This window comes from Pseudochaenichthys georgianus, chromosome 7, assembly GCF_902827115.2.
Source record: "Pseudochaenichthys georgianus chromosome 7, fPseGeo1.2, whole genome shotgun sequence".
NCBI lineage: Eukaryota > Metazoa > Chordata > Actinopteri > Perciformes > Channichthyidae > Pseudochaenichthys > Pseudochaenichthys georgianus.
Window position 1 is genome coordinate 27,619,997 of NC_047509.1, and position 26,408 is coordinate 27,646,404.

A 26,408-nucleotide genomic window follows, 5' to 3' on the forward strand; every position below is an offset into this window, starting at 1 on the left:
TGTAAAATTATGTAAAAACATGAATAAAACTACACATTTGAAGAGATGTTATACATAAGTGTCTACACTAATAATACAAAGTTATTATTAATATGCTGTGTGTACCTTGTGTGCACCGCCTAGTGGTTAAAGCACGTTATTGAATTTTTTTTGTTGAATAATCTTATTTGATCAAAACAATATTAAGAGTACATACTTTCATAGGGGGAAAGTAGAAGGTCAATGATAGAAATATAGAATATAAAAAGTCAAGAAGATACTAAGTGATCTCTACAATAAAACAGTTTAGTGCTGGATGTACAAAGATATTAATAGGAGGATGTGCAAAACAGAAAAACGAATTAACCTTTATTAACACATTAAAAAATACTTTAGGTTAAGGTCTTCTTTTAAACAAGAAAAAAGCTCTGGGGGTATCTATCTACAGATGAATATTAAGCCTGACAAAGTACTTAACGTCTAAAATATTGCTTTCCTGCAATGTTAACTATGTTGAAACACTTATTTTAAATGATATTATACACATTAATTATACTCTTATGTATGTAGATAGAATAAGAAATGTGCAGAATATGACAGTTTAATGGTGGAGGTATACAGTACACACATATTGATAGATGTCTGTTGAGGAACCTGCGACCCAAGTTGTGTATAAGATCAATACACCTTAGAAAACCTTGAAATCTTGAAAGGGATATGCAAAATAGCCATTATACAGTTTTTAATTAACTATTAGTAGAGAATAACGAGTAATGAATATACTTTATAAAGATCTGCAGATAAATGTTTAGTCTTCTCAAGCACCAACTATCAAATATCTCTCCTGATTGTTGGCACTTGACAATCACCTTCCCTGAATTGTATTCAGGTGTAACTAAAGTCTGCTTTAAGGGTTGTTTATATTCCACATCATTAATCAGAATCTGCAAAGTAACTAAACTAAATGTAGTGGAGTAAAAATACCAGGTTAACTTCTGAATTGTAGTGGAGTAGAATAACAAAATAACAATGAGCTGTCATGTGGGTATATAAAAAGCATGCTGAAATGCCCAAGATTATAGAATTAAACGAATAAATAAAAACAAGGATAATTGTGTGCTATTGTTGAGTAAATAACAGTGTGTTATTTAGAAAAGAATAACAAATTAGAAGGAAGAGATTTTAAAATATATAGATTTCAGTATTTTGAATCTCTAAACCCCATTTCTTTTCCTCAAAGACGACAAAAAAAGTCCGACATTATACGATTTAAAATAAAAACAAATAAATAAAAAGATAAAACACTGGCATGTAATACGTTAGAATAAATAGAATGGTTTTGAATAATAGATGACAGTAAAATCTACTTCACTTTACAGCCCCGCCCACTTTTGGGGAAACCAACGCTGTCATTTGAACGGCGATCAAGCCTGAAGCCACAGAGCTCTTCTGTTACTGTCCTGTACACGTAACTCTGGATTTGATTTAATGTTTGAGGTGCAATGAACGACACAGCAGCTTTTTGGCATGTTAAAACTATTATGTTCTGCCTCGCACATGAGAGTAACAGCTGGCGAAATTACAGCCTCGCCTACTGATTTTAATTTAACCATATATCGAGCCCGATTGTCGATTTCAAAAGTGTGCTCTAAAATGATATTTATAAATGACTATTATCATTATTATAAGCAAGACAATAAATGGCAAAGATATGTAGAAAATAAACGTATTTCAGATACGTTCATAAGGAACGTAACCTGGGAGAAAACATGTTTCTAGAAGATATGTAGAAAATACACGTATTTGAGATACGTTCATAACTAACGTAACGTGGGAGTAAATACGTTTGTAGCTAAACGTAATTGAGAATGCAGTTTAGTTCTGTGGGAACGTAATTTTTAGGAGACAGGGTTGATTAGAGTCAACATAATGCAGCATTATACTTTAAAATAATGTTCAGTATTAGGTGAGGTAATTAAATGTCACAGCATCTTCTGGGGTTAAAAGCCAGCTGTTTTATCAGCTCTCTGGATCATGATGCAAAGATGTAGTGGTAATTGACGCTGATCTCCCATTGTCATTTAAATGAGACAGGAATCTATGAAAAGACCTGCGATTATCTGCTGGAATAGGACCCAATCTCTACACACACACACACACACACACACACACACACACACACACACACACACACACACACACACACACACACACACACACCACACACACACACACACACACACACACACACACACACACACACACACATACCATGTATACATCACTTCAGGGGACATACATTGATTTAGGCCCCGGCCACACGAGGACGAAAACGGTCGTTTGCAATTGCGTTCCTGTTTAGTGTCATATAGACCGTGCGGCCACACGAGGACGACCGAATACGGCACTAAACGACTGCGGAAACGATAACGGTTCCCAAGGTGGATAGAACGGCATACGCAACGCTCTGGGGGGTCAAACGGCTCCGTGTGTACGCCCTATACAATCATTTTCTGATAATGATGAGGCAATAGCCCGCCTCCCCACCTCCGCTGCTCACCCCCGCGTCAAAGTAAACTGCACACTGAATTCAGATTATTTATCTTTCTCTCGATATGGACCTAAACGCGAGTGAAGTCTAATCTGACAGGACGGAGACACCTCTCAAACTACCTAAACTAGTTATAAATATGTTTATTTTTACTGTCAACCGGGCCACTCATTACTGGATCGGCTGCTGCATGAAACAGACACTGACGCTGTCCGAAGAGAGGGAGGAAAAAGAGAGGCTCAATGTATTTTATTATTATATTATATAGATTAATTATTCATTTGTTTTAAAGCTCAATAAATAACAAAGAAGATCTTTGACCGGCACTTTTATAATTTTGTCCAGAAGATTTAAACTTTAATACACGTTGACTGGCGAAAAACTCTGCCCGCTTCCCTCGGCCCCACAGCGGAGAATAAACAGAAGGGCAACCATGACAACCATGCTTCTTCGCTGCTTTTGTGGAGGAAGTTACAGCGCCACGTACAGGCTCCTGCATATGTACTGTAGCTTCTCCAGCGGTTGGAGCTAAACGGAGCTGTCTCGTGTGGACAGACACTATCCGGTGAATATTGTGTGTGGACGGAAGCTTGTTTGCGTTTGCGTTTAGCCGTTTTCGTCCTCGTGTGGCCCGGGGCCTTACATGCATTTCCTGGAGACTTATCCTAACCTTAACCATAACCAACACATGCCTAACCCTAACCCTTACCCTTAACCTTACCAAGTCTTCACCCTAAAATTAATTATTCCCCTCATGGGGACCTCCAATTTGTCCCCATAAGGGAGGCGAGTCCCCACACGTGACTGTGTAAACAGATTTAGGTCCCCACAAGTATAGTAATGCTAGGCCACACACACGACCACACACACAAATATTCCCTCTATTTCTGTACACTGAAATACAGCCGTCAACGACACAAAGCAGATACAAAGCTAGATGTAGATTAGCTTAGCATAACGACAGGAAACGGGGGTAACTAAGCAGCTAGTCTGACAGCATGCAAATAAAAAAGTGTTTTTAATGTTTCTATGCTAAGCTAACTGTCTTTTGGCTATAGATTTGTATAAAGAACAGTATTATTGCACATTAAATATTCAATCTTTGCGTGAATTGTCTGCCTTTCAAAGACATTATGACCCTACCAATATTCTCTTTTACAAAAACATAATGCGCACAAAATAGAAGTAACACTACTGAAACATTACCACTTGTTGTGTATGGCTGTATTTATATTGATGATATTGGCAAAAGGATACACTCAATTTGTACCCAGATTTGTTTTATTTCACGAGGATGAAAAAGCACTTACTCGCTTTTATTCCAATTAATGGAGGATGTTTCTGTTTTTCTCTTCTTTGCCTCCAAACAATCCATCTGCACTATGGTTGTGTATTCCTTTGTTGTCACGCTGCTTTGTGTGCAATTGCCATGTTGGCTTCCTGCAGACTGTGTGCTTAAATGTTTTCCGATAAGAAAAAAAACACACTACAATTTCCTTTGCCAGAGACACTGAAAACAAATCCCTTTGAGTTTCAGGCTCCCATGAACCCCCTTGAGTTGCCCACGGGGGACAACAGTAAGAGGAATATATGACAACGCTACAAAACATGTAACAGGCTAAAATGAAAAATGCTACTAAATATCAGTTGCTGTTTACCCTGACAGTTTTTAACTTCACTTTATCAGCCTTCAGAGGCCATTACAAGCAGCCATTACATTCTGACAGTACATCTGGTGCACACACACACACACACACACACACACACACACACACACACACACACACACACACACACACACACACACACACACACACACACACATACACATACGCAGTAAAATATCTTAATTTGGCTTCCCTTCGTGTCTCCACTCCAGCTAATTTGGATGACCTACATCAGCACAGGGCTCTTAAATCATCCTACCACATGTGCAACCAATGGAGAGAACAACTATCCAAGCTAAATGGCAATTTCAGCAATTAGACCCACAAAACGCTGTCTACTTTCTTCCCCCCGGGTCACTAACTCACCTCCTTTTCTGCATTTAGCTTTAAATGTACACAGGCACATGCTCTTATAAGCTAATTACAGTTCTGCTGGAAACACAAAAGCCATAACCCATTAGTCTGCAGAAACATAAAGGCCAATTTTCTGCAAGGTATGTTTCTCCCTTTTTTGGTACAAGTTAGACAACTGAGGATTGTGCTACGGCATGGGAATCTCACAACAAATCTGGTTTAAGAAAAAGCCTAATTATAATGTTTCCTGCTGGTTTAAAAAGCACACGTTTTCCCAAAAGCACAATAGGGAAAAGGTTCTGAAAAAAGAAGCGTTTGAAACATAATGCAGGGATTCCTTACTTTGTCTGAAGTTTGACTTTAATGTTCAAATTAAATAAAGTTATCGTGTTTTAGATACATGAGGAATATCATTGTGAGATCAGGTGACCTTTACTGTAGTCTTTGTATCAGATTCTCGGGTAGTTACTAAACACCATCTGACATTATCAGCTCTCTGGCCCTTTGGACAACACTTTGAACAAACAGGGCCAATAAACACTAGCCCGTAATGGTCACACGCATGTACAACTATTAAAATTATCTAAAATGATTAATTAATTGAAGAAATTCTTACGTGGCAACTGAATGAATGAAAACCCTTAATCAGAAACTTTAGAGCCAATTTAATTTGAAATTAAAAATATTACACATTTTAGAAATAAGGTTAAACTCTGTATGAAGGCCAATACTGAAGCTTAATAAAGAGAGAAAATCCAGCGCACAAGGGCATAAGTCACCAACCATCCTATGGGCTTATGGGATTCTCTGGTGTCAATCACTTTGTCAGACAAGAAGGGCTTTATATCCAGAGCTAGATCCAAAGACATCAGATCTATCTCAGTGGAATATAAACCAGGGAGCAACCGTGAAATACTTTGAATCCTGGTGAGAGGTGAGTGAAGGTGATATTGTCCATCACTTCCCAATAAACCAGGAAGTCATAACTAATGCATTGCCCTTTCTGCGTGGCACTCTGCTTTAGCGTGCATGAAAACTATAAAACATTAATGACCTCCAAATTCAAAATTCTCACAAATGGAAGGTTATTTTTGCACCCCGGGAAAACAACGCTTTTCGTAAATAACAACACTGCAAGCTTTCACGGCTACTGTGGGCTTCGAGCCAACATCCCCCCTCCGTCTGTCCGCACTTCAAAGAGCGAGGAGTGCGGGTGTGCATAAAGCCTCTAAGAATAAACACTGATCTGGAAATCATCAGCGAGGTCCCACGGATGCGTGAACACGAAGACGCAGCGAGAGAGAGGCTGGCCTCCGATCAGTTCTCCGGCTCTAAGATGTTTTGTGGGTATGCGGTCCCTTGCGTTTCAAAGGGTTGAAGGAGTTCAGTGCTATCTCCCTGTGCCAGGTAGCCCGACTAATAGCACTCTCAAAGCTTCTTGAATGTCAGAGCTCGCTTCCTGGAAATCCGGAAGGAAATAGTCTGCAAAGTAGCGTACAATAGAGGCCCACAGCTGGAGCTGAGAAACGCCCCAGAAACGTTTTTTAATAAGCTTCAATACAGAGCAGGAGGAGGGGTCACGAGGCAGAGACCTGGCATTTCACTCTGAGGGAAAAAGTGACAGAGCAAAGCAAGCAAAGGTTTGGAGATACTGCTGATGTGGTTTGAGAAGATGTGAGAAAAAGCTCTATCGCAGCCAAACAAGCCTCACTATTAAAACTCACAAAACTTACAGATGCTTTGAAGTTGAAGGAAAACTGTTAGACTTATGAATTAATGTGTATCAGTGTCCACATTTGCAGGGTTTCAAAACTACATAATTAGGTGATAAAACCTTAAAATAAATGCTTGATTTTTAAGGTGCTGTTGGTGGAACCGATTGTGCCACAGTTAAAACACACTTCAGAGGTTGGTAAAACAGATTGATTAAGATGAAAAAAACAGTGAATCTTCGAAAAACACCAAGCCTTCTTTCTGGGAAGTTTCATCAGTTTGACGGACATCTATTGGTGCACTTATTGTATGCTTTTCAGAACTTCTGAAATGGTACATTTCTTGTTTTCTCACAGTACAAGCATGACGTTTCTACATAGTAGCCTAGTGAAAAGAAAACCTTGAATATCCAATGAGTAAGTTTTGCATTATTTATCCCATGTTCATATGTTACCAATAGGCATTCGTGTCACTTTGAAAGGTGTTTTGAATGGGTTGTGTAATCTCAGAAAAGATATGTTCTTATTCTTTGTGGATCCAGCTCATTGCGTAATGCTGTCGAGGTTAGAGGTTTGATTCTGCACATTTTTCAGGCATTCACGCATGGCATTGACACATTTAAGAGTCTGATATAAACTGTATGCACTCTTGTTGCTAAAAGGAGTTGGGATTAAATGGGGGGAAAAGGCCCAAAAGGGGAGATATATTACAACTATGCCAAATCCGAAAACAGTAAAATTGGATTTAGACTGGACAAAAGCCGTATGCTGCTACTCTGAAACACACTGAACACCGTCATGGTGCCTTCAGCCCATTAGTTCACAGCCTGTGGATCCACAATCACATGGTTTCAAATCCCATTTCACACTGTGTTGTCTCATCCCTTTGTTTGGCCTTTTTTCCTGCCTCTCCTCTTGGTTCAGAAACCTCAAAGAGTCCTAATGAAATACATGAGCAGGTTGACTTTTCAAAGCACTGTGTACCAAAAAGTGTGAGGAGTTTTCAGCTGTGTAAGTTGCCTGAAGGTCAGGAAAACAAATTGGAACAGTAACGCTGAGGTTATTAATGGAATAAACAACTGAAAAAAAAGTACTACAACTCCCAGAGAGAGACTGTGAGTGAAATAATAAAAAGCCAAAATGGCACTTTTTACAAATGAGGACATATAAGTGATTTAATGGATACTTGCGGAGAGGCATACCATACATTAATGCTTGTAAATTGACACGATTGTTAACAATATTGTGTTTGTGTATGCATCATTACAAAGCACAGGCGCTTAAACCAACACGTGCACATACACAAACACACACACATACACGCACACACAGATTTTCTGTGCTCTGTTTGTTTAAAGCCTTTCTACCCCTGAGGTCTGGGCACTCATTGTACTCAGAGTAAAGAAGCCAGCAACACACACACACACACACACACAACACACACACACACACACACACACACACACACACACACACACACACACACACACACACACACACACACACACACACACACACACACACACACACACACACACACACACACACACACACACACACACACACACACACACACACTCACACACAGCATAATGGTTTAAACCACCCTTTTACTAAAGAAGCACTAATCCTTTACGTTAAACCAGATTCACTTAACTTGCACATGCACTGGACACAAAAAGCCATCTCTCATGCAAAGTATTTCACTTTAGGCCCATATCACATTCATATACACCCTCATGCCTATTGTACGGATACATAACACAAATCCGCGCAATGCACTCTCTGACATTCAGACGTGGCATCTGTTTGCGGCAGCGGCTATCATCCTCCATCTTGCATCTGTCTTCTGTTGCTGCTGCGTTCTCTCAAATGTAAACCAGAACCATTACGATTGTGTGGGGAACAGAGCAGAAACACAGTTTTACTTATTTCTATTTATAAAGACAGCTTTTTTGACCAAAGATGCTGAAAAAAGGGCTCCAGTAAAAAATGTGTTGCCCATTTCTCAACATGTGCTGAAAACACTCTGTTAAATCTGTGCAGTCACTCCAGCACCTGGGGCTGGGCGTGTCTGTTGCAGTTTTCATCGCTCTTATCACGGCGAGGCCCTCCGACGCCTGAATTCCTAATGAACTTTTTCAAACGATTTCTCCTGTTGGGCGGTGTAATAGTGCGGTGTAATAGTGCAGCAGTAATATTCTGCTCAGTGCCGTACGTGTAGCAAAAAGGATTCCTGTGATGCTGACTTGTGTATGCCAATCACTCAAACACACCGGAGGTAATGCACACTACTGAATAATGTTTGAATTACAATTATTAAAGAGATGAAAAATGTGGAAACCGTGCTGTAAAAGGAAAAAACTTGAATACTTATTCCCCGCAATTGTGTTCAGGAAATAAAAAGAGATAACAACGTGAACACAAATCATCCAATTCCTCACAGCTACAACCCACCCTGCATATAATATAGAAAAACCAACCCAGCTTCACAGCTACTGTAGTTACAATCAGGGTACACCTAATCATCAACTATAGACAGCTGTTTCAGTTCTATCTCTCATCACTAATGGGTCAAGATGGCTACTGCGTTCATTAAGGCTGACATAACTTTCTAGATGAATCGTTTGGTCAATATAATATCAGAAAGTAGTAAGAAATGTCCATCCTTGTATCTCAAAATTATGTCTTGAGATTTCAAGATATTCAGTTTATTATGATGTAAAAAGAAAAAAGAAAATCTCCAGATTTGGAAGGGAGCATTTATATTCCATTTTGGCATAAAAATGTCAAACAAACTGGGTGGTGAAACCCCTACGGTGAGTCAGTTGAAGTCATCATAGTTGGTGATCAGTTGGTCAAATAATGGACTAATCACTGCCTCTGTACAGCCATTACCACAGACTGAAGCAGAGATCCAAAGCAGACATAGAAGAGCGTGTGCAGAGATGTTGTCATTATACATGTAGTTAAACATAACATCAGCAGTGGTTCTCAACCAGGGGTCCAGGATCCCGCAGGGGTTGTGGAGGAAGTTCCTGGAGGTCACCAAAGAAATGGGTAATAATTAATTGTCACTATTTGATTCACTGTAGAAGTGAGCCCATTGGAGTTTACGTTGTAGCAATGTGGGTCTGTGATCTACTGTGTATTCATTATGGAGCAACTTGGAAAGGAAAAGTCTGAGAACCACTGATTTAATGACAATGGGTGTGGACCGAATACCACACAACGAGCCACTGAAGTCATGTTTCACTCGCAAATGACACTTTTAATGATGCACAGCAGCAGAAGGGCTGAAATGATGTCTTCTTCTGCTGCCGTGCATCATTAAAGGTTTAACAAGACGCATGTTGTCAAGACACCATTAATTTAACATTAGAAGAAATGTTGGACTCAATCCAAAGCAAGATATGAAAAGAGAACCGATAGAATAGTTACAGAAGGACAGTGAGACCCAAAGAGAGACCAGACCACCGAGAAGCATCAACACGTGTTACTCTTCCTGCCCTACACAGTCCACCGGCTCAATTAAAAATAGATAAAGTGATTATGGTAACGGGTTAAAGCTGGTCAAGGAGCTCCAACAAGCCGTTTAGGACAGAGAGTGAAGACACATACTATACAGAGACGCTGTTTGAGAAACCAATGTGAGTTTGGAAAATTGCACAATATAAATCTATTCTCGTAGACCTCAACAATGGAATTATGATCAGTAGAAATGGCCATGTCATGGGACCTTTAATTCTCAGTGCACCCTTAAAAAGATTTCAAAAGGCGGGATCAGTGTCCAGCTTCTCTCTCTGCTGTGATCTTGTCTGTTCACACAGTAATCATGTAAATGTTGTAAAGCTAATGTGGGTATGATTTATTTATGACACGATGCTAAACAGAGCATGAAAGGCCAGCCTGTTGATGATCTTTCCTCATTTCCCCTACATCGTGTCCTCCCTAGTGGCTGAGTTGATCCAAACCTATTTTCATTTCGCCTCCAACCAGCATAAACAAATCATTAAATAGCTATTTATTAACACCTATATTTCCATTTGCCATTCAGCGTCAGGCTCTATGATGGCCTTCGAGTAATAAACACTATGTGTTTGTGATGAAGTGTACTGCATCTTTTTAAATGACTGTAGAACAAAAAAAGTTTTGCTTGCAGATAAAGTTTTGCTGGTTATTGATTTAATGTCCTCAGGCCCTAGGCTGTTTTTATAACGAAAGATAAAAATAAATACTTAACATGTCAACAATATGCTGGTGCCTTAATTCCTCCTTGAATAAAAGCATGTTGCAGAAGCTTATTTCCTCCTTATGTGGTTGCATTTCTATAGCTATTACCCTGGAGCAGGCATTTCTTGAGTCTCATCCATGTGTGTTTCCGACTGTTAACATGAAGCAGAATATGAAGGATAAATGTCAGGCTTCCTAATTAAAACACAGCACAAAACACATCCTGCAAGGTGCTGAAGCATAGCAGAGGCACAAAGATGCATTTATCTTCTCCATGGTTGAGACATTTCATTACTCACCACTCCTTTATCAAAACGATTCATTACGCGTTTCCAGCATACACACTAGTATAGCATAGAGACGGTTTGTAATGGAACTGTAACTTTCTGCTGCTATTTGTAACTTTTGTGTCCGCAGCCTGAATACGCTTTCAGAGCAGAGAGTGTTCAGGCAAAGTAAAAGGCGAAATGTCTGACATGTTTTATGAATTTCTCTGTCAGGGTAGTGGAGAACTTTGTGTTGTCGTGCTTTTTGGAGAACTGGGGAGCCATACGAAAACGTCTTTTGATTATTTAAAAAAAAATGCATAGTTCTGTTTTGACAGTCTGCAAAGGGAAACACACCAAAAGAGCCTCGACCATGACACTCAGAGTACTACATCTCAAAATGTTTATGTTTGGCAGTAGTTGTTGCACAAAAAATGACTTTAACTCAAGCTATCCTTCAGAAGAGTCATCAGTTACTTTTTGCACAAGGAGTTAGTGTTATATAAAGTTTTAAGGGGAAACATTATTCCATGTCTACTCAGCAAATATGCTTTAAAAAAAGCAGGTTTCAGCGGCAGAGGCTTCCCAGACCAAGTGCAAATCTCTCAGCAGGGAACACGGATTTGTTATGCTCTCAACTCCCTGAAAACTTCTGTCAAATCGTTCACACATGGCACCCCACCATCCCTGAATTTTTGCTCTTGTCACGGCTTCACCCCATGCATGATGTTGGCTAATTTATCTCCATGTCCCAGCGGCCATCCTGCCACTCAAACCCCACTCTTATCCTTGAGAGGAGACCTATAAAATGGACTGTATTTGTACAGGGCGGCTCCCAGGTGGGGGAGTGCACAGCTGTGTGAACGCAAAGTATCTCAAATAGTCCTGGGTGAAAGTCTATCAAATCCTAGATAGATGAAAGCTGCGAAACAAACACCTCATTGGTGCGTTTAGCTGTCACTCTGATTCCTCTATAAGTCTGAGAGAACAATACATCGATAATTCCTTTATACATTGGCATTAAATCTCAGAAGCCATTTATTTAATCCGCGGGGACAGCCCTAAGGCTTTGAGTTGTCAAGCACTTAAATGTGAGACAGTGTTTTAGTGTTAGACATTCCCCCCCCCCCCCGACCCATCTACCACCTAATATCTCTGTCCTTCAGTGAACTATAAATCACTGCAGAACATCATATTAATGTAACTACAGAGAAATATTAAGCAGACACTGGGTCCCCGTCAGAAACACTGCTTACACATAACGTTCAAATCACATGTAAACCCTTTGTTGCTAAACATCTGCTATTTCAACACAGCTTTCCTGAGCTTGGTGTCACGATTATGGGACACTAACTATCCAGGGCTCTCCCTCTAGGGAGAGAGAAAACTGTCAGACTCCACATCCTTCTTCGCTCGGCCTGAACCTTTTAGCTCCTGATGGCTGCGCCCGACAGGCCGAAGATGTAGAGCGAGGTCTAATGGATTGTAATGGGCTGGTTTCTTTACATTGTGGTTGGCCAGTATGGGCTGTCCATGTAGGTCATCATGGTTGCTAAGTGAGCTAAAGGAAATGCGGTGTGCCATGAGCTGTGGGTTTGAGCCCATTTTGTATTTTGTACAACAGGATGCGCTTTGTTAATTTCGAACTGGGAGAAGGCTTATTCGCAACCAGCGAACCGCCCAATGAACACTTATTTTAGTCTTATAAATGTTTATTCAATACTATAGATTCAAGGTGGAACTAGCACAGCACTCAGAGAAAAACCCATCCGTAAATTCAGCAGCACGGATAGCACCATGGGTTTACACACAGTAAGGCCACTGATGTTTCAGAGCCATGGTCAATGCTCCAAATATCAATGAATCAGGTAGATTAGACTATTCAACTAAAACAACTGAAATATGGGGGAAATGGTGCACATGACTTTAGAGACAGTACATTCATAGTGTTGCACATAGCTGTACTGTACATGTGACATACATTAAAAGTTGTATTATACACACTGTTGCTCAGTACGTTGGTTCGACTCTGGTTTGACTCTGCGGAATATCAAGCAAAAACCTCTACTCTTTCAACACTGCATCTATTAATAAAAGCACTCACTTGCCCAAACATAAAAAACTAAAGCTAAATATAATGTGATAAATTGCCGGATTTACCAAAGCTGTAGAAACAGTACAAAGATAAAATTCCATGAAAAAAAGTATTCAGTTAAACTACTTAGATTATAGTGGTTCATATTGTTAGCTAACATAGCATATATTTATTCCAGTAGTCTGTAGAGTAGTGAGCATTGTGTACTGTAAAAAGTATGTATGAATTAATTGGAAAACCTTTAAGTTATCTCACTTTCTCTAAAAGTGTTGGCAGGCTCAGCAACCTAAATCAACACAGAGCAATAGGGACACATTTTTGAAAGGGCTATTATAGCAGAAACACTTTGTTTCGAGGGGATCTAAGCCCGCAGGGCGCCAAGGTTCAGGGGACCCGCAATGTTGTCATCACAACACGCCATTACAACTGGTTCGTGACATTTAATGTCTGTCAATGTATACTTCTCTTTCTTCTTCACATTAGATCTTATAGAAAAGGTAATGCATAGATGGTAGAAATATGGAAATGACCTCAACAATGGCAATAAAATAAGAAATAATACATACTGTACTCTCGCCTCATTGTACCATGATGCTTGTAATGCTGAGTATAAAAACAGATTATTATATAAAAGGAGGATAATTCAGAGCTTTATTCTCTCGGGTGTTGGCCTCTTTCAGCTGACCCCCATGTAAATGCATTAGCTGCGTAACACATACGTACAGTATAGGCCCATAATGCATGGGTTAGGTTCAAGTTATCATCAGTGCAATGACCTATATCTACTGTAAGTGTATTCATGATGCACTGACCTGAGTCACAGTTAACTAACAATTATAGCATATAGTAAGCCAGTGTTTAAATGAATATATGATGTGTCCTCATTTTCAATACCATATAAACTCCCAGAATCTCCAGCATTAACAGAAGACATGAAACATAACACCATTATAGAGGAATAAACTGGTGCATGTCATGAATGCGATATTTGGGTTTGGATGTGTTAACTAATTTGAAGAATGCTCACTCTTCCATTCACTGACACATGCATAAAGGACCATTCAGCATAAGTGCCTGCATGTGTCAAATGTACAAATAACAAACTACACTTGGAACAAAACCTCTAGCTCTATGAATTTGTTGCCTCTTTTGTTTGATGTTTCATTGCCTAGAACATTCTCTGTTTGGTTCAGTCACACAGTACTCTCACCAACCTCTTTTCCAGCACATTAAACAGCCGTTGTTAAATAAAGGAAATCTGACAAACCCACTGTGAACTACCTGCCCAGCAACAAACAAACTTCTAATGAGTAAGCCTATATCAAACCAGAGCTAAAAGGGGAGATATGGACCAACATCCATCATGTGGACACAATAATAAATACTAATGTTGCTCCGTTTAAACAAGATGAATGAACAGGCAACTGTTTGTGGTGTGTTTTTCAGCTTGTTATGGTATTTGTATTCTCCCATAAAGCCAACATTTCAGTTTTCATAAATATTTGACTGATTATGAACCTACTCGTCGCCATCAGAAACACAGCTAACCAGGTGCCGCACATCAGAATAACGACCAATTAGGAGCATTCGTCACTATGAACGGACTTGGCATTCAGCACATTTTTCAGAGCAACACAAATGAGCAAAGTTCCATGGTGAAGGGAATTAGCATGAAACCTGATATGGCTGAAATGTGTCGCAGTGTTGGCAACGGTCATTAAGAAACTTCTAAAAGAGTGAAAAACAAATATATTGAGACAGAATATTGAGACACATGTCTTGACACAAAATACGTTTTTCCTAAATAAAGGTATTCACTGCCAAAAGGCGTTTTTCCCATCAGGTATTTAGCCTGGTAGAAAAAAACACAGGTGTTAGTAATAATATTAAAGACGTGTCTCTGTTCAAGTGTCTCAGTGTGACAGTGAGCCAGCATGTGTAATACAGGGACCCTGAAACTGCTTATTATAATGAAGCCCTCGGTAATTAGTATTACTAAAACCTGTGCGTTTCCTGCTATCACATGTCAAGATGTCCACTGTTAAAAGGGCTGATTAACCAAAGTCTGTGTTGACCTAGAGGGGCTTTGTTTTGACCATCATCAGGGAAGTCTGTGGTACATGTTTTCTTTTCCAGCGCTCCAAACTGCTACACACACTCACAACTGGGACTTGGCCAGAGCAGTGGCAGTCTTTTCTGTTGGCCACATGGAGCAATTGGGGGTTGCTTTGCTCAAAGGCACCTTGAGCTGAAGCTGTTCGGGGGGCCAAGCCAGAATGAACTTTTTTTTTTGTCATGCCTCCAACAACTAGTGTGTAAATGTAAATGCATGTGTGTGCTTAAACTGCTGGCAACACACGCATGGATGCAGCGTTTAATCTCTGTGCACCATAAATATGGGCATTATCCCGAGAATCAATAGACTGGAGCTAACTGTCAAAAGGGGAGAGGGGGGAGGGAGGGAAAATGGAGAAAAGTGTGAAAGATGAGGAAATAAGAAAGCATGTCATGCAGCAGTGTTGCCCCACCACTCTCTGACATGCATAGATATTATTCATTGAAAAGGCATGAATACACTCTCAAGTGCCATGCGTTGAGCCACCTGAGAGTACACAAACACACTTGTGCCCAGAACTACTATGTGCGAACACACCGAGGAATCTCTGTTCATGCACATGCATACAAATGTGTCAGAAACACACACTGATACACAACACTTGAGGAGACTTACACATACAAGGAGAGCAAATAAGGAGGGGAGAAGGCAGAGAAGTGGAGTGGAGGAAGGAGGAGCAGAGTTGAAAAGAATATGGCATGGAAGAGACACGGCCCAAGAGAGTTGTGTGAGGATTACAGGGAAGAGTCGGAGGACAGAAGGATGGATTACTGAATACAGACGAAGGGACGAGGGAAAGGGAGGGAGGGAGAAAAGGAGGAAGGAGGTGTAGCAGGCGAGGAAAGAAATACTACACAAGGTCAAGACGTCAAGACTCAAGAGATAGGTTTAAAAAGAGGACAACATGAGAAACAAACTCCAGGAGTAAAAGGCAGAAGGGAAAAATGGGAGGAAGCAAGACGAAAAAGAAGAGAGAGAAATGCAAGGAATCAAAAGGAGAAGAATTCATCCATCCCTCTGTGCGTTTGAGGACGGGTAGAATAAAGGAGAGGAAGGAAGTGATGGGGAGAGGAGGGAAGGGTAGTCACAGATAACACACAGTGAACAATGAAAGTGACAGCTTGGCTCGGAGCATGACTCTGGCTGACTGTTGTTTCATTATAATCTCATAACTGTCAAATCCTGGAGCGACAGAGGAGAGAGAGAGAGAGAGAGAGAGAGAGTCAAATACTTTCAAAATGAGAGAAGAGCAGCGAGACAATGGAAGAATGCAGATGGAGACACAAGGCTGGCACATACATACACTATATACATACACTACACACACACACACACACACACACACACACACACACACACACACACACACACACACACACCACACACACACACACACACACACACACACACACACACACACACACACACACACACACACACACACACACACACACACACACACACACACACACCTGCCTGATTGCTCATTCCTTCAGGTTCATATTTGTATTTTGTGTCACTACTGGGACATGTCTCCATGCTTTCATGTTCAGAAAGCTCTTTATTTTTCTCATACTGCCTGTGCTGCAGCACCTCTTTTCACCCTCTGTCTGAAACCAGAGCCCAGTCTGCTCTGATTGGTTAGCTGGAAGGCTCTGTTGTGATTGGTCAACTGCTTAGAGGTGGGAAATCCCCCAAAAGCATTATAGGGCCTCTTTAACCTCACTCACTAATTGCTTATACAGTTATTCAGTCACTCTCAATTTCTCCTACTTCACCTATTTACATAATTGTGTCTCTCTTTTATTCACCAACACTTATTTGCCCACTCACATACTTGTTCAATCTTGTTTTGTATATGCCCCAAATTGTTTACTCTTTTATTTGAACACTTGTGTACTTATAAAATCACTTAAGTGTATTAAAACTCAGTCATTTACTGACACACTACCTTGCAATATCAGTCATTTGATCATTTATTCATTCTCATATTATATTTCTCTCTACCTTACTGAGTCTTACAGTAAACTCACTTCCTCATTTGTTCATTAACTAATTCAGTCAGAATTCACTTCCCTCATGAACTCACAAATGACATCAAACTAACACCAAACTAAATATGTATAAGCGAGCATCGTCACCAGTGAGGCTGGTATAAAGCAGTGTAAATAGGGTAGCAGGTCACACACTCCCAAGCCAGAATACAAAGCACAACACAAAACAAAACGCTGCTCTCGCTTCTTTCCCTTTTTGCTTCCTAAGGCTTTGATCACTGACAGCAAGGCAGCCTGTCAGGCTTTTAGGAAGCCTTCATCTTGAATCCAAAGCCTGGAAATGCAAACAAATAAACAGCTAAATACACCTAAAAACAAATGAGATCGGCTTCAATTCAAAATAAATTCAATTTAGGACCAAGAGATAGTTTTAATATTATTTCTCAGTGCAGGACATGATCAACATAATGGATAATGAACAAGGATGTCAGTAAAGTTAAGTGCTATTTGCCTAGAAAATCAAAGTGTGTCTATCTTTGCTAAAAGCCCACAGGGTAAACACTGAATAGAGACATTCAGGAAATAAATAACATTAGGAAGTATTGATGCCATTTCATTGGATATCTAACAGCAAGTGACAGTAAGTGGCTCTGCCAGGCGAAACCCTCTGCTTTCTTGTTTCCCTATAAAATAGATTTTCTTTAGATTCACAAAATTGCTGTGGCAACTTGGACTGCACTCAGTCGAGATCACCTGTCAATCAAAAAGCGTGGGTGGTACTGTGATACAGCTACAAAGCTCTTTTCCCCACGGGAATATGTGTTACTGCATAGCTAGAAGAAAAAAAAGAAGCATGCTTTATGTCTCCCAATAGCTTATCTCCTAAGCTGGCAAAATGCTGACTGATGGGAACTTTTGATATGAGAATCTGACTAATAATTATTGTCGGGTATCTCACATTCAAATATTTATCTCTCTTCTCGCACACATTTCCCTCCTTCTGATGTGTTTCCTCAAACACACTTTCTTTTCTCGTGATCCTTTTTTCCTTAACCTCTCACCTCATCTACACTTTGAAACTCTGCAAAACAGACAAGCACCAATCTCTACATGTTCACCCCCCATGCTCTCTGGTAAATCTAATGTGTTCCCACATTTCCCCAAGAGCCTTCTCCTTAAGGGACTCAGACACATATAGCAGATGTCTTAGAAGCAGGCCGATAATCTAGTTGTCTAATGGTTGCACCTCCGACACACATCAGGTAAATGTGTTTAAAGAAGCCCAGTTCATTTCTCATTATCTCACATACACAAGTGAAGGAAATACACAGAAGAACAATGTGTTTGCAAAGCCCAGAGCTCAACCCTTTTTCTTGCTCTAACCTGTAGAGTCTGAGTCTTTATCTTCACAGGATTCGTCATGGTGAAATAAGCTACAGGGGAATCTAAACTGACTAGACAGAAAAACCCTCCCTCCCATTTCCCCTCCACGGTCTCTTACCTGTGACAGTGATCAGCATTGGAGCCACCAGCGGCCTGTTGTTATCCAGTTTTCGGCTCAGTCGGATCTCTCCACTGGTGTGATTCAGCAGCAGCAGGTGAAGCTCATTTCCGCGGTCGATGGTGTAGTGCAGCCTGTCTGACACATCAGGGTCGTGGGCGGGTACTTTTCCAATTACCCCGCTGGGGAAACTGTTGGAGCGATTGGACACGAAGTTGTTGAAAATGATTTGGAAGTCCTGCAGAGTGGGCCTGTTGTCGTTCTGGTCCACTAATCGGATCCTGACGGTGGCCCTGCTGACTAGAGGAGCCGAAGTTGCCTGGACTACGATGACATACTCGTTGCGGGCCTCATAGTCAAGATCAATGAGTGAAGTGAGCTCCCCTGAAAAGATGTCCATCTGAAAGATCTCGGGGATGTTTCCCTCCACAATTTGATACATGATCTGAGCGTGAGTGCCTTCGTCGGGGTCAGTGGCTGTGATCTGGGCTACCACAGACCCCACTGCGCTGTTTTCCTTCACTAGAACCTCAAAGTCATCAGCAGGGAAGACGGGGGCATTGTCGTTGACATCTAGGACCGTCACCTGGATGTGGACGGGGGTTCGCTGAGGGGGTATGCCACGATCGACGGCATAGGCTGTGAGCTCGTAGAATGGCACGCTCTCACGGTCCAAACGTCGAACAGATCGGACTATACCGGATGTAGGTTCGATGGTAAAGTCCCCATCCCCATCCTCGCCATTTTGAAAGGTGTACTGAACACGACCATTGGTGTGCGCGTCACGGTCAGTGGCTGAGATTTGGAGGACACTGGTGAAGGGAGGGGCGTCTTCACTCACTGTTCCCTGGTATCTTGTGCTGAGAAACTGAGGTGCATTGTCATTGACATCATTCACGTTCACCTCCACATATGTTGTGTCTGCTTTCTGCGGGATACCGTTGTCTTTAGCTGTGATAGCTAGAGTGTAGGTCATCTGGTCCTCATAGTCGAGCTCTGCCTGGAGCGTTATTGCCCCTGTGCCGGTGTCAATGCGGAATTGTGGGATATTGTCCTCGAGAAAGTATGTGATTCGAGCGTTTTCGCCTACATCATCATCTGTGGCACTGATTACAACTACGGTGCTTCCAGGTGGTCGGTCCTCATTCACACTAACAGAGTAGTGGGCACTCTGGAAAACAGGCCGATGTGTGTTGGCGTCAGTGATGTTAATGTGCACCTGACAGGTGTCGTGGAGTGTGCGGTCTGAGGCAGCGACGGTTAGAACGTAACGGCGCTCCTGTTTGTAGTCCAATGGGAGAGCTAACGAAAGAAGTCCAGACCCGCCTGCTGTGCTGATGGCAAAGCGGTTTCTGGTGTTTCCCCCTGTTATCTGATAGGTTACAGCACTGTTGACATCACGGTCCACAGCCGTCACAGTCGCTACACTGGTACCAACAGACGCATCCTCATTCAGGCGAGAATAGTACTCCTTTTGGATGAACTCGGGCCGGTTGTCATTAACATCCATCACTGTTATTGTTACACTTGCTGTAGCAGATAGAGGAGGCATGCCATAATCCCTGGCCTCCACACCAAAGAAATAGTGCTCCACAGACTCTCGGTCAAGAATGGTGCGCACAGTGACCCAGCCTGTTGCCGCATTAATAACGAAGGGTGTGTCAGAGCTGGTGCCAGTTAACCTGTACTCCAGACGGGCATTATCAACAGAATCAGTGTCAATGGCCTGAATGTGGAGGATGGAGCTACCAACTGGGGCGCTCTCCAGCACAGAAGCCTGGAAAGGTGTGGAGACAAAGATTGGTGGGTTGTCGTTTACATCCGTCACCTGAACACTGACAATACCGGTGTTGTTGGAGAGAGGTGGCCGGCCATTGTCCTGGGCACGAACACGGAGAGTATACTCCCGTTCTGATTCATAGTCCAGCGGTGCTACAACATGGATCTCGCCAGTTACACTGTCGATGGAAAACTGTCCACGGCTGTTGCCACTGATGATATTGTAGTGAACTGCAGCGTTACTGTCCTTGTCAATGTCTGTGGCGCTCACACGGAGGATCTCAGTGTGGGCCCGAACATCCTCCTTCACTGCTACCACATAGCGCTTTTCGCTGAATTGTGGCACATTGTCATTTTCATCCAGAACAGTGATAAACACTTTAACAGTAGAAGAGCGTGGCCCCGGTTCCTTCCCCTGGTCAGTGGCCTCCACCAGTAGAGTGTAGTGCTCGTTGGTTTCCCGGTCCACTGCTCCGCGGGTTGTGATGAGGCCAGAGCGGGGGTCAATCTCAAATGCCGACCGGGCTATTGTAACCTTATCACCGATAAAGCGATACCGGATATTGGCATTAGATGGGGAGTCTAAGTCTGTCGCTCTCAGCTGTAAGATGGGATACCCCTCCTCTACGTTCTCCCTGATTGTCTCCCTGTACTCAGTCTGCTCAAAAATAGGAGAGTGATCATTACGATCTGACACAGTAATGGCCACCATTGTGGTGCCGGAGAGCCGAGAGGCGCTGTTATCTGTCCCTGTGACTCGGAAGTAATGCAAGTCCATGTGTTCTCTGTCTAGAATCTGAGTGGTGGTGATGAGCCCTGTGTCTGGGTGGATGTGGAAGTAGTCAGATGATCGACTGTTCATCAGCGGGGCAATGGAGTAGCTGACCCTGCCTGAATCTCCCGCATCTGGGTCTGAGGCGGACATGATAATGACTGAAGTACCGGCTGGTTGATTCTCAGCTACTTGCACTTGGAAGTTATACTGGGAGAAATGGGGATGTTTGTTTGCTGCACGCCGAGAGCGGCGCCAGGGCATCAACATCCTCCTCCCCTTTCCCCCCTGTGAGATATCATCATCTGCAACTATTATCAGTCGTTCCAGGCTCCTCTCTCCCCTTGTACTGCGCCTCTCCTCCTTCCCTTCAACCCCCCTTTCACCCCCCTCTCCAACCCCGTTGCTCTCATCTGCCTGTCTCTCGTTCTTCCCCTTTTTGCTATCTGGCTGTGTGATGATGGTGGTGCTACTGCCCCTATCCTGACCCTTCTCCCTCTCAGCCTCTCTCTCTTCTGCCCGGCTTGCCTTTGTTATTGCTTTTTCTCTCTCCCACTCCTCCTCCTCTTGCTCCTTTCCCCCTGGTTCTCTGCCTCCCATTAGCCCCGCCTCTCTCTTGCCCTCCCCCACCTGTAATTTTCCTCCCCCAACAGCAACAGCAGCAGACCCCTCAAAACTCTCTCCCTCCCTCTCTGCATGTCTCTCCCTCTCTGCCTCGGCACCCATCTGCCGCCTATCTGACTGTCTCACACCTTGAGGCTCTAATGACACTTGCTTACCGGATTTTAATTGCATATGTGCATGCTCCCCTTGCTTGGTGGCTGAACAGTCAGTGGAAATGCTGTCAGCACAGCCTGCATTGACCATCTCTAGTAATGCTGTCTCCCACAGGTCTTGTTGCTGTGTCTGGTCATGCCACTGAGATTGTTCTATTTCAGATTCATGATTAAATCCATGTATGTCCTTGCTTTGCTCATCTTCGTTGTTGTTATTAATGTTGCTGTTGAATGTGCTCCATAAAAACACGCACTGGGAGTCTGGGGAAACTGCTGAAATCAAGTCCTTTAGAGAGGGTAGGTAAATCAAACGCGTGGAGTCATCCTGCCGTGTGGTCAGGTTCATTTCCGAGAAAAACGAGAGGTGTTCTGCTGTGGTGTCATCGGGCTGAGTGGGAATACGTGGTGTGACTGCTGCTGCAAAGCGAGACGTGGGAGATATAACGGGAAACTTCGCAGGCGAGAAAAAGCCTGAGTCACCGGCAGACTCTGTCTCTGAACTTGCGTTTACTTTGTCTGCAGATAGACGGAGCAGTTTGGATAGTTTTACACTTTCTGCATAATCGCCTGTTTGTGGTTCAGGGAGGATACTCATTATCGGGCCAGCATATGTTGATACAATATCAGCAATACCGCTCTTGTTGGATGGAACACGTTGATCATGCGTCTCTGTGGGGGAACATTGGATGGGGAGATTCCTCTGAGCTACGACTCCCTGTGGGACCATAAAGCCGGCTAAATATCCATCCCCCATTTCTTTTCTGTCCAAACAACCGAAGCAACCACCGGGAACCTCCCCGATCTCTCCCCGTGTTTGCCCGATCTGCCCTCTGGTTGCCGGTGCTGATTTCCCCTGCGGAAGCTCATTACCAGTCTTACATAGGCGCGTCAGAAACGGAAAAGCCAAATCATTATCCGGATAATTAGATAAATTAATATATTTGTAGCCTTGGTGTACCCCTCCCTCTCGTCCATATTTCCCCTCCCTCTTCGTATCTATGTTTCTGGCGTGGTAATAAGCTGCCTTTGCCTCACGAATAGGGGACCCACAACTATCGAGATGCACCAAGGTACTGGGGTTAATCACTACCGGTGCGCAACATCTGTACGTTTCCTCCCCCTCCTCCTCATCTCCCCCACTCATCGTCCCCCTGTCTTTCTCCCTGCACGTAATGCACCTAGTCAAACGGCTATCATCACCCCCCTCTGTGCTGCTGCTGCTGCTGCTGCTGGGATCGATAACATTGTGCCTTCTAAAATGAGAACAATTACCAGCCCTCCTGTCCACGCTGGCAGAGCCCCAATAAGGATCCCGAGCTGTGTTTTGTTTGCTCCCCCTGTAAACTGGATGCATTGGATCTGTGTGGCCGGTTGTAAAATGACACATGTATTCCAATGTGGATCCCTGGATACAGTCTGAATTGTTGGTGAAACGGGGATGAAATTTAGAGGTGTTTTTTGAAGCCTCGCTGTGTGCTGAATTGTATCCAGAAAGAGGATGAATGCAACAAGAGCAACCGGTTGGCAAGTGGCCAAGTGTGGGGATGTTTGCCGGGGAGAGGGCTTGTTTGCCAGGGCTTGACCAGCAGAGATGCCCAGGTGTCAGGGAGCAGCATGTGGCAAAGACTATCCTCACCTCACGAGCCCTCTCCCACACCTCTCCCCCTCTCCTCTTTACACTTCCGGGTGCCCCGTACAGGCCAGAGGCGTGCACAAAGGCTCCGGCGGCACCACGTTTGGCGAGGTGTGGCCTTGACGCCGGCCACCGTTGCGCGCACGCTCTAGTCCTTTGTACTGCCCGTTTTTTGCCGTTTTGAACAGGCGAGGAGGTGAAAGCAGGTGAAGCTGGAGAAGAAACAACGCCCTTCCTCCTCATCCTCCCTCTCTCCACTCCCTCTCCTGCGCCGACGCCATCAGAGCTCGACCTGCTCCTAATACCTGGGGGGAGAGGAGGAGGAGGTGATGAAAACGTCCCGACTCCTTTCAGTCTCTCCTTCCGTGTCCCCCTCGCCCCATCTTGGGTATATCCTCCCAGCGTCCCCACTCCACAGCATCCCCCAGTATGTATCCGCTCTACAGTCCACCTGCTGGGGCGTAGATTCCAGCTGCTCCTCGGTGACTCCCCTGCTTCCTCTCGCTGCTGCTTCTGTTGCTGCCGGCTCACTTTACCGGCGTCTCGGTGAGAGAGGCCCGGGGTCCACCGGTTGGAAGCCCCTCCTGTGCTCACCGTCTCCGGGGTGAGGGCAAACAAAGGGCCGAGGAGAAGCAGGTGGAGTGCCAGAGACGAGAGCAGGAGCGGGGTGAAGCCCGGTAGCAGTGCAGCCATTTAGTCTCTTCCTTTCTCTGTCTCTCCGTCCTTTCTCCCTCTTCCACCTCTGCCTATTCTCTCTCTCGTCCTCCCTCGAGTGCGTCTTCCCTCCTCCCCGTTACTTCTCTCTCTCCCTCGTTCCCTTCAGGACCGCCGGCACCGCCCGACACCTTCCCCCAGGCTCCCCCGTGTCTCCGTCGGCCTGGAGAGTTGGCATCTACCCGCTCTGGTCCGTGGAGCTGGAGGTCTGAGCGTTAGGAGCGGCGCGGCAGCAGCATCTCTCCTCCCGTTCATTCACATCCAACATGGCTTACACACTCTCACACTGACTGACTGACTGGCTCACACACACTCCCCTCCTGAGTGTGTGTACGAATGTGTGTGCGCGCTAGCAGTTTCGGCACAGCCCGGTGGTAGGCTACTATCCATCCATCCATACACACACAATCAGACTCTCCTCCTCTCTCCCTTTTCCGCCCCTCCCCCCATTGCTTGCAACTCTCTCTCTCTCTCTCTCTCTCTCTCTCTCTCTCTCTCTCTCTCTCTCTCTCTCTCTCTCTCTCTCTCTCTCTCTCTCTCTCTCTCTCTCTCTCTCTCTCTCTCTCTCTCTCCTAATGGTTGGCTCCGGTGCGCTGTTACACAGCACCCGGGGCGGCAGCCATATCCACAACTGGAAAAGACGGGGGGATAACCTGGATCTTACACAACTACATCGTCATCATCTGAAGAATAGCCGTCTTCAAAAAACAGCCCTGACGGTGTGACACCCTTTACAGGGGATATACCGACACACCCCGCAATGCTTCACATTCAAATATGGGTCCACAAAATTAGAATGTGATGTTTCCAAACACAAACAAATGCCACAAGGTTTGGGAATAGCAGAACAATAATTCAAGTTTACCAAAATGTGTCTATTTTACTCGATTTTATTAAAAAAAGCTTTGGTTTGGCCATGTCACTATCAATAAGGGCAGCTGTTCATGTTACGTAAATGATATCATCCTCATTTTAACTGCACAGTGTATTCCGGTCCAGTGATGTAAACTCTGAAGTCAGGTTATAAGTGACGTCATCTCCAGTATGAACACCGATGAGTAATTTTCCCACACACACACACACACACACACACACACACACACACACACACACACACACACACACACACACACACACACACACGCACGCACGCACGCACGCACGCACGCACACACACACACACACACACACACACACACACAGATTTATGTTGAAGGATAACTTATAGGATATAACAGTCCCACAGGGATTCATATATCTGCTGGAAGCCACATTTATTTTTTTAATGTGATTTATATCAGTGGTAAAGTCACATGAGCACAATCCAGCAATCATTCCAATGTAATACTAATTTGCTCATGGCTAAATGGGCAGATCCATTTCCTGATACTTGTTGGAAAAAAAAGAAATCACATTATGCAAATATGTGGGCACATTTCCTGCAACATTCACCCACAATCTTCCCATTCAATACCAATTTATATAGCCTAATGCCGGCTGAGTGGTGTATAGTTTTTCCAATGACACGGATGGAATTGAATATGATTTATTGGGAGGAGATATAAGGCGTGTCAGTCGGGGAAGGTGCATCAGCGGCCAGAGAATCTAAGGGTCAGCTAAACTGAGCCTCAGCCCTGCATGAATCCTGATATATCTCTTTATTCTTGCTTTCCCTGTGGTATTGTGTGTCTCTCTTATGTTCTGTGTTTTTTAACTCTTAATTCACATTTCTAAGGTATTGCCCAAATAATACAAATCCCACAACAATTAGGAAGCTTCAATTTCGGTCACGCCAGGTGTGAGGTCATGTGAAGAGATTATTGATGTGTGTATCGTTTTACAATAGTTTTTACTCAGCCATGTTGTCATTGACAATGGTATTTTGCATAAAAGAAATATAAATAACAATGTTGCATTGTCCTCACTTATACTATTGTTATTATAATAGACATTATTCATATTACCGGTTATTTAAATGTTAGTTGCTGTAAACTTTAAATGTCCTTGTGCCATATTGCTGCTGTAACAGAAACAAGGAAAACATATTGTGTTGTAAAGGACAACCAAGTTGAGATATAAGCAACACTTCAAAATAAATGGAGGACTAAATGTTGTGAATGACAGTTTTAACAATACAGTGGTAAAACAGTTTGGTTCATGTCCGTGTGCTTGGACCCCTGCCTGGTGGAGGCTTGGAGCACATCCACAGCAATATGGCGCTCCAAAATGCATATCCTCCTTTTCCAAATAGGATTTGAATGCACAA

General features: G+C 43.3%; 1 protein-coding gene across 1 annotated transcript in view; it reads right to left on the minus strand.

Annotated features, from left to right (window-relative positions):
- celsr3 (cadherin, EGF LAG seven-pass G-type receptor 3) overlaps window positions 1-24,242 on the minus strand; it is a 127,021-nt gene extending 102,779 nt beyond the window's left edge. The window contains exon 1 of the mRNA XM_034087251.2: window positions 18,469-24,242. Coding sequence (XP_033943142.1) covers window positions 18,469-24,121 — 5,653 coding nt within the window. The 5' untranslated portion in view covers window positions 24,122-24,242. The remainder of the gene's footprint in view (window positions 1-18,468) is intronic.
- Window positions 24,243-26,408: the final 2,166 nt, after the last annotated feature.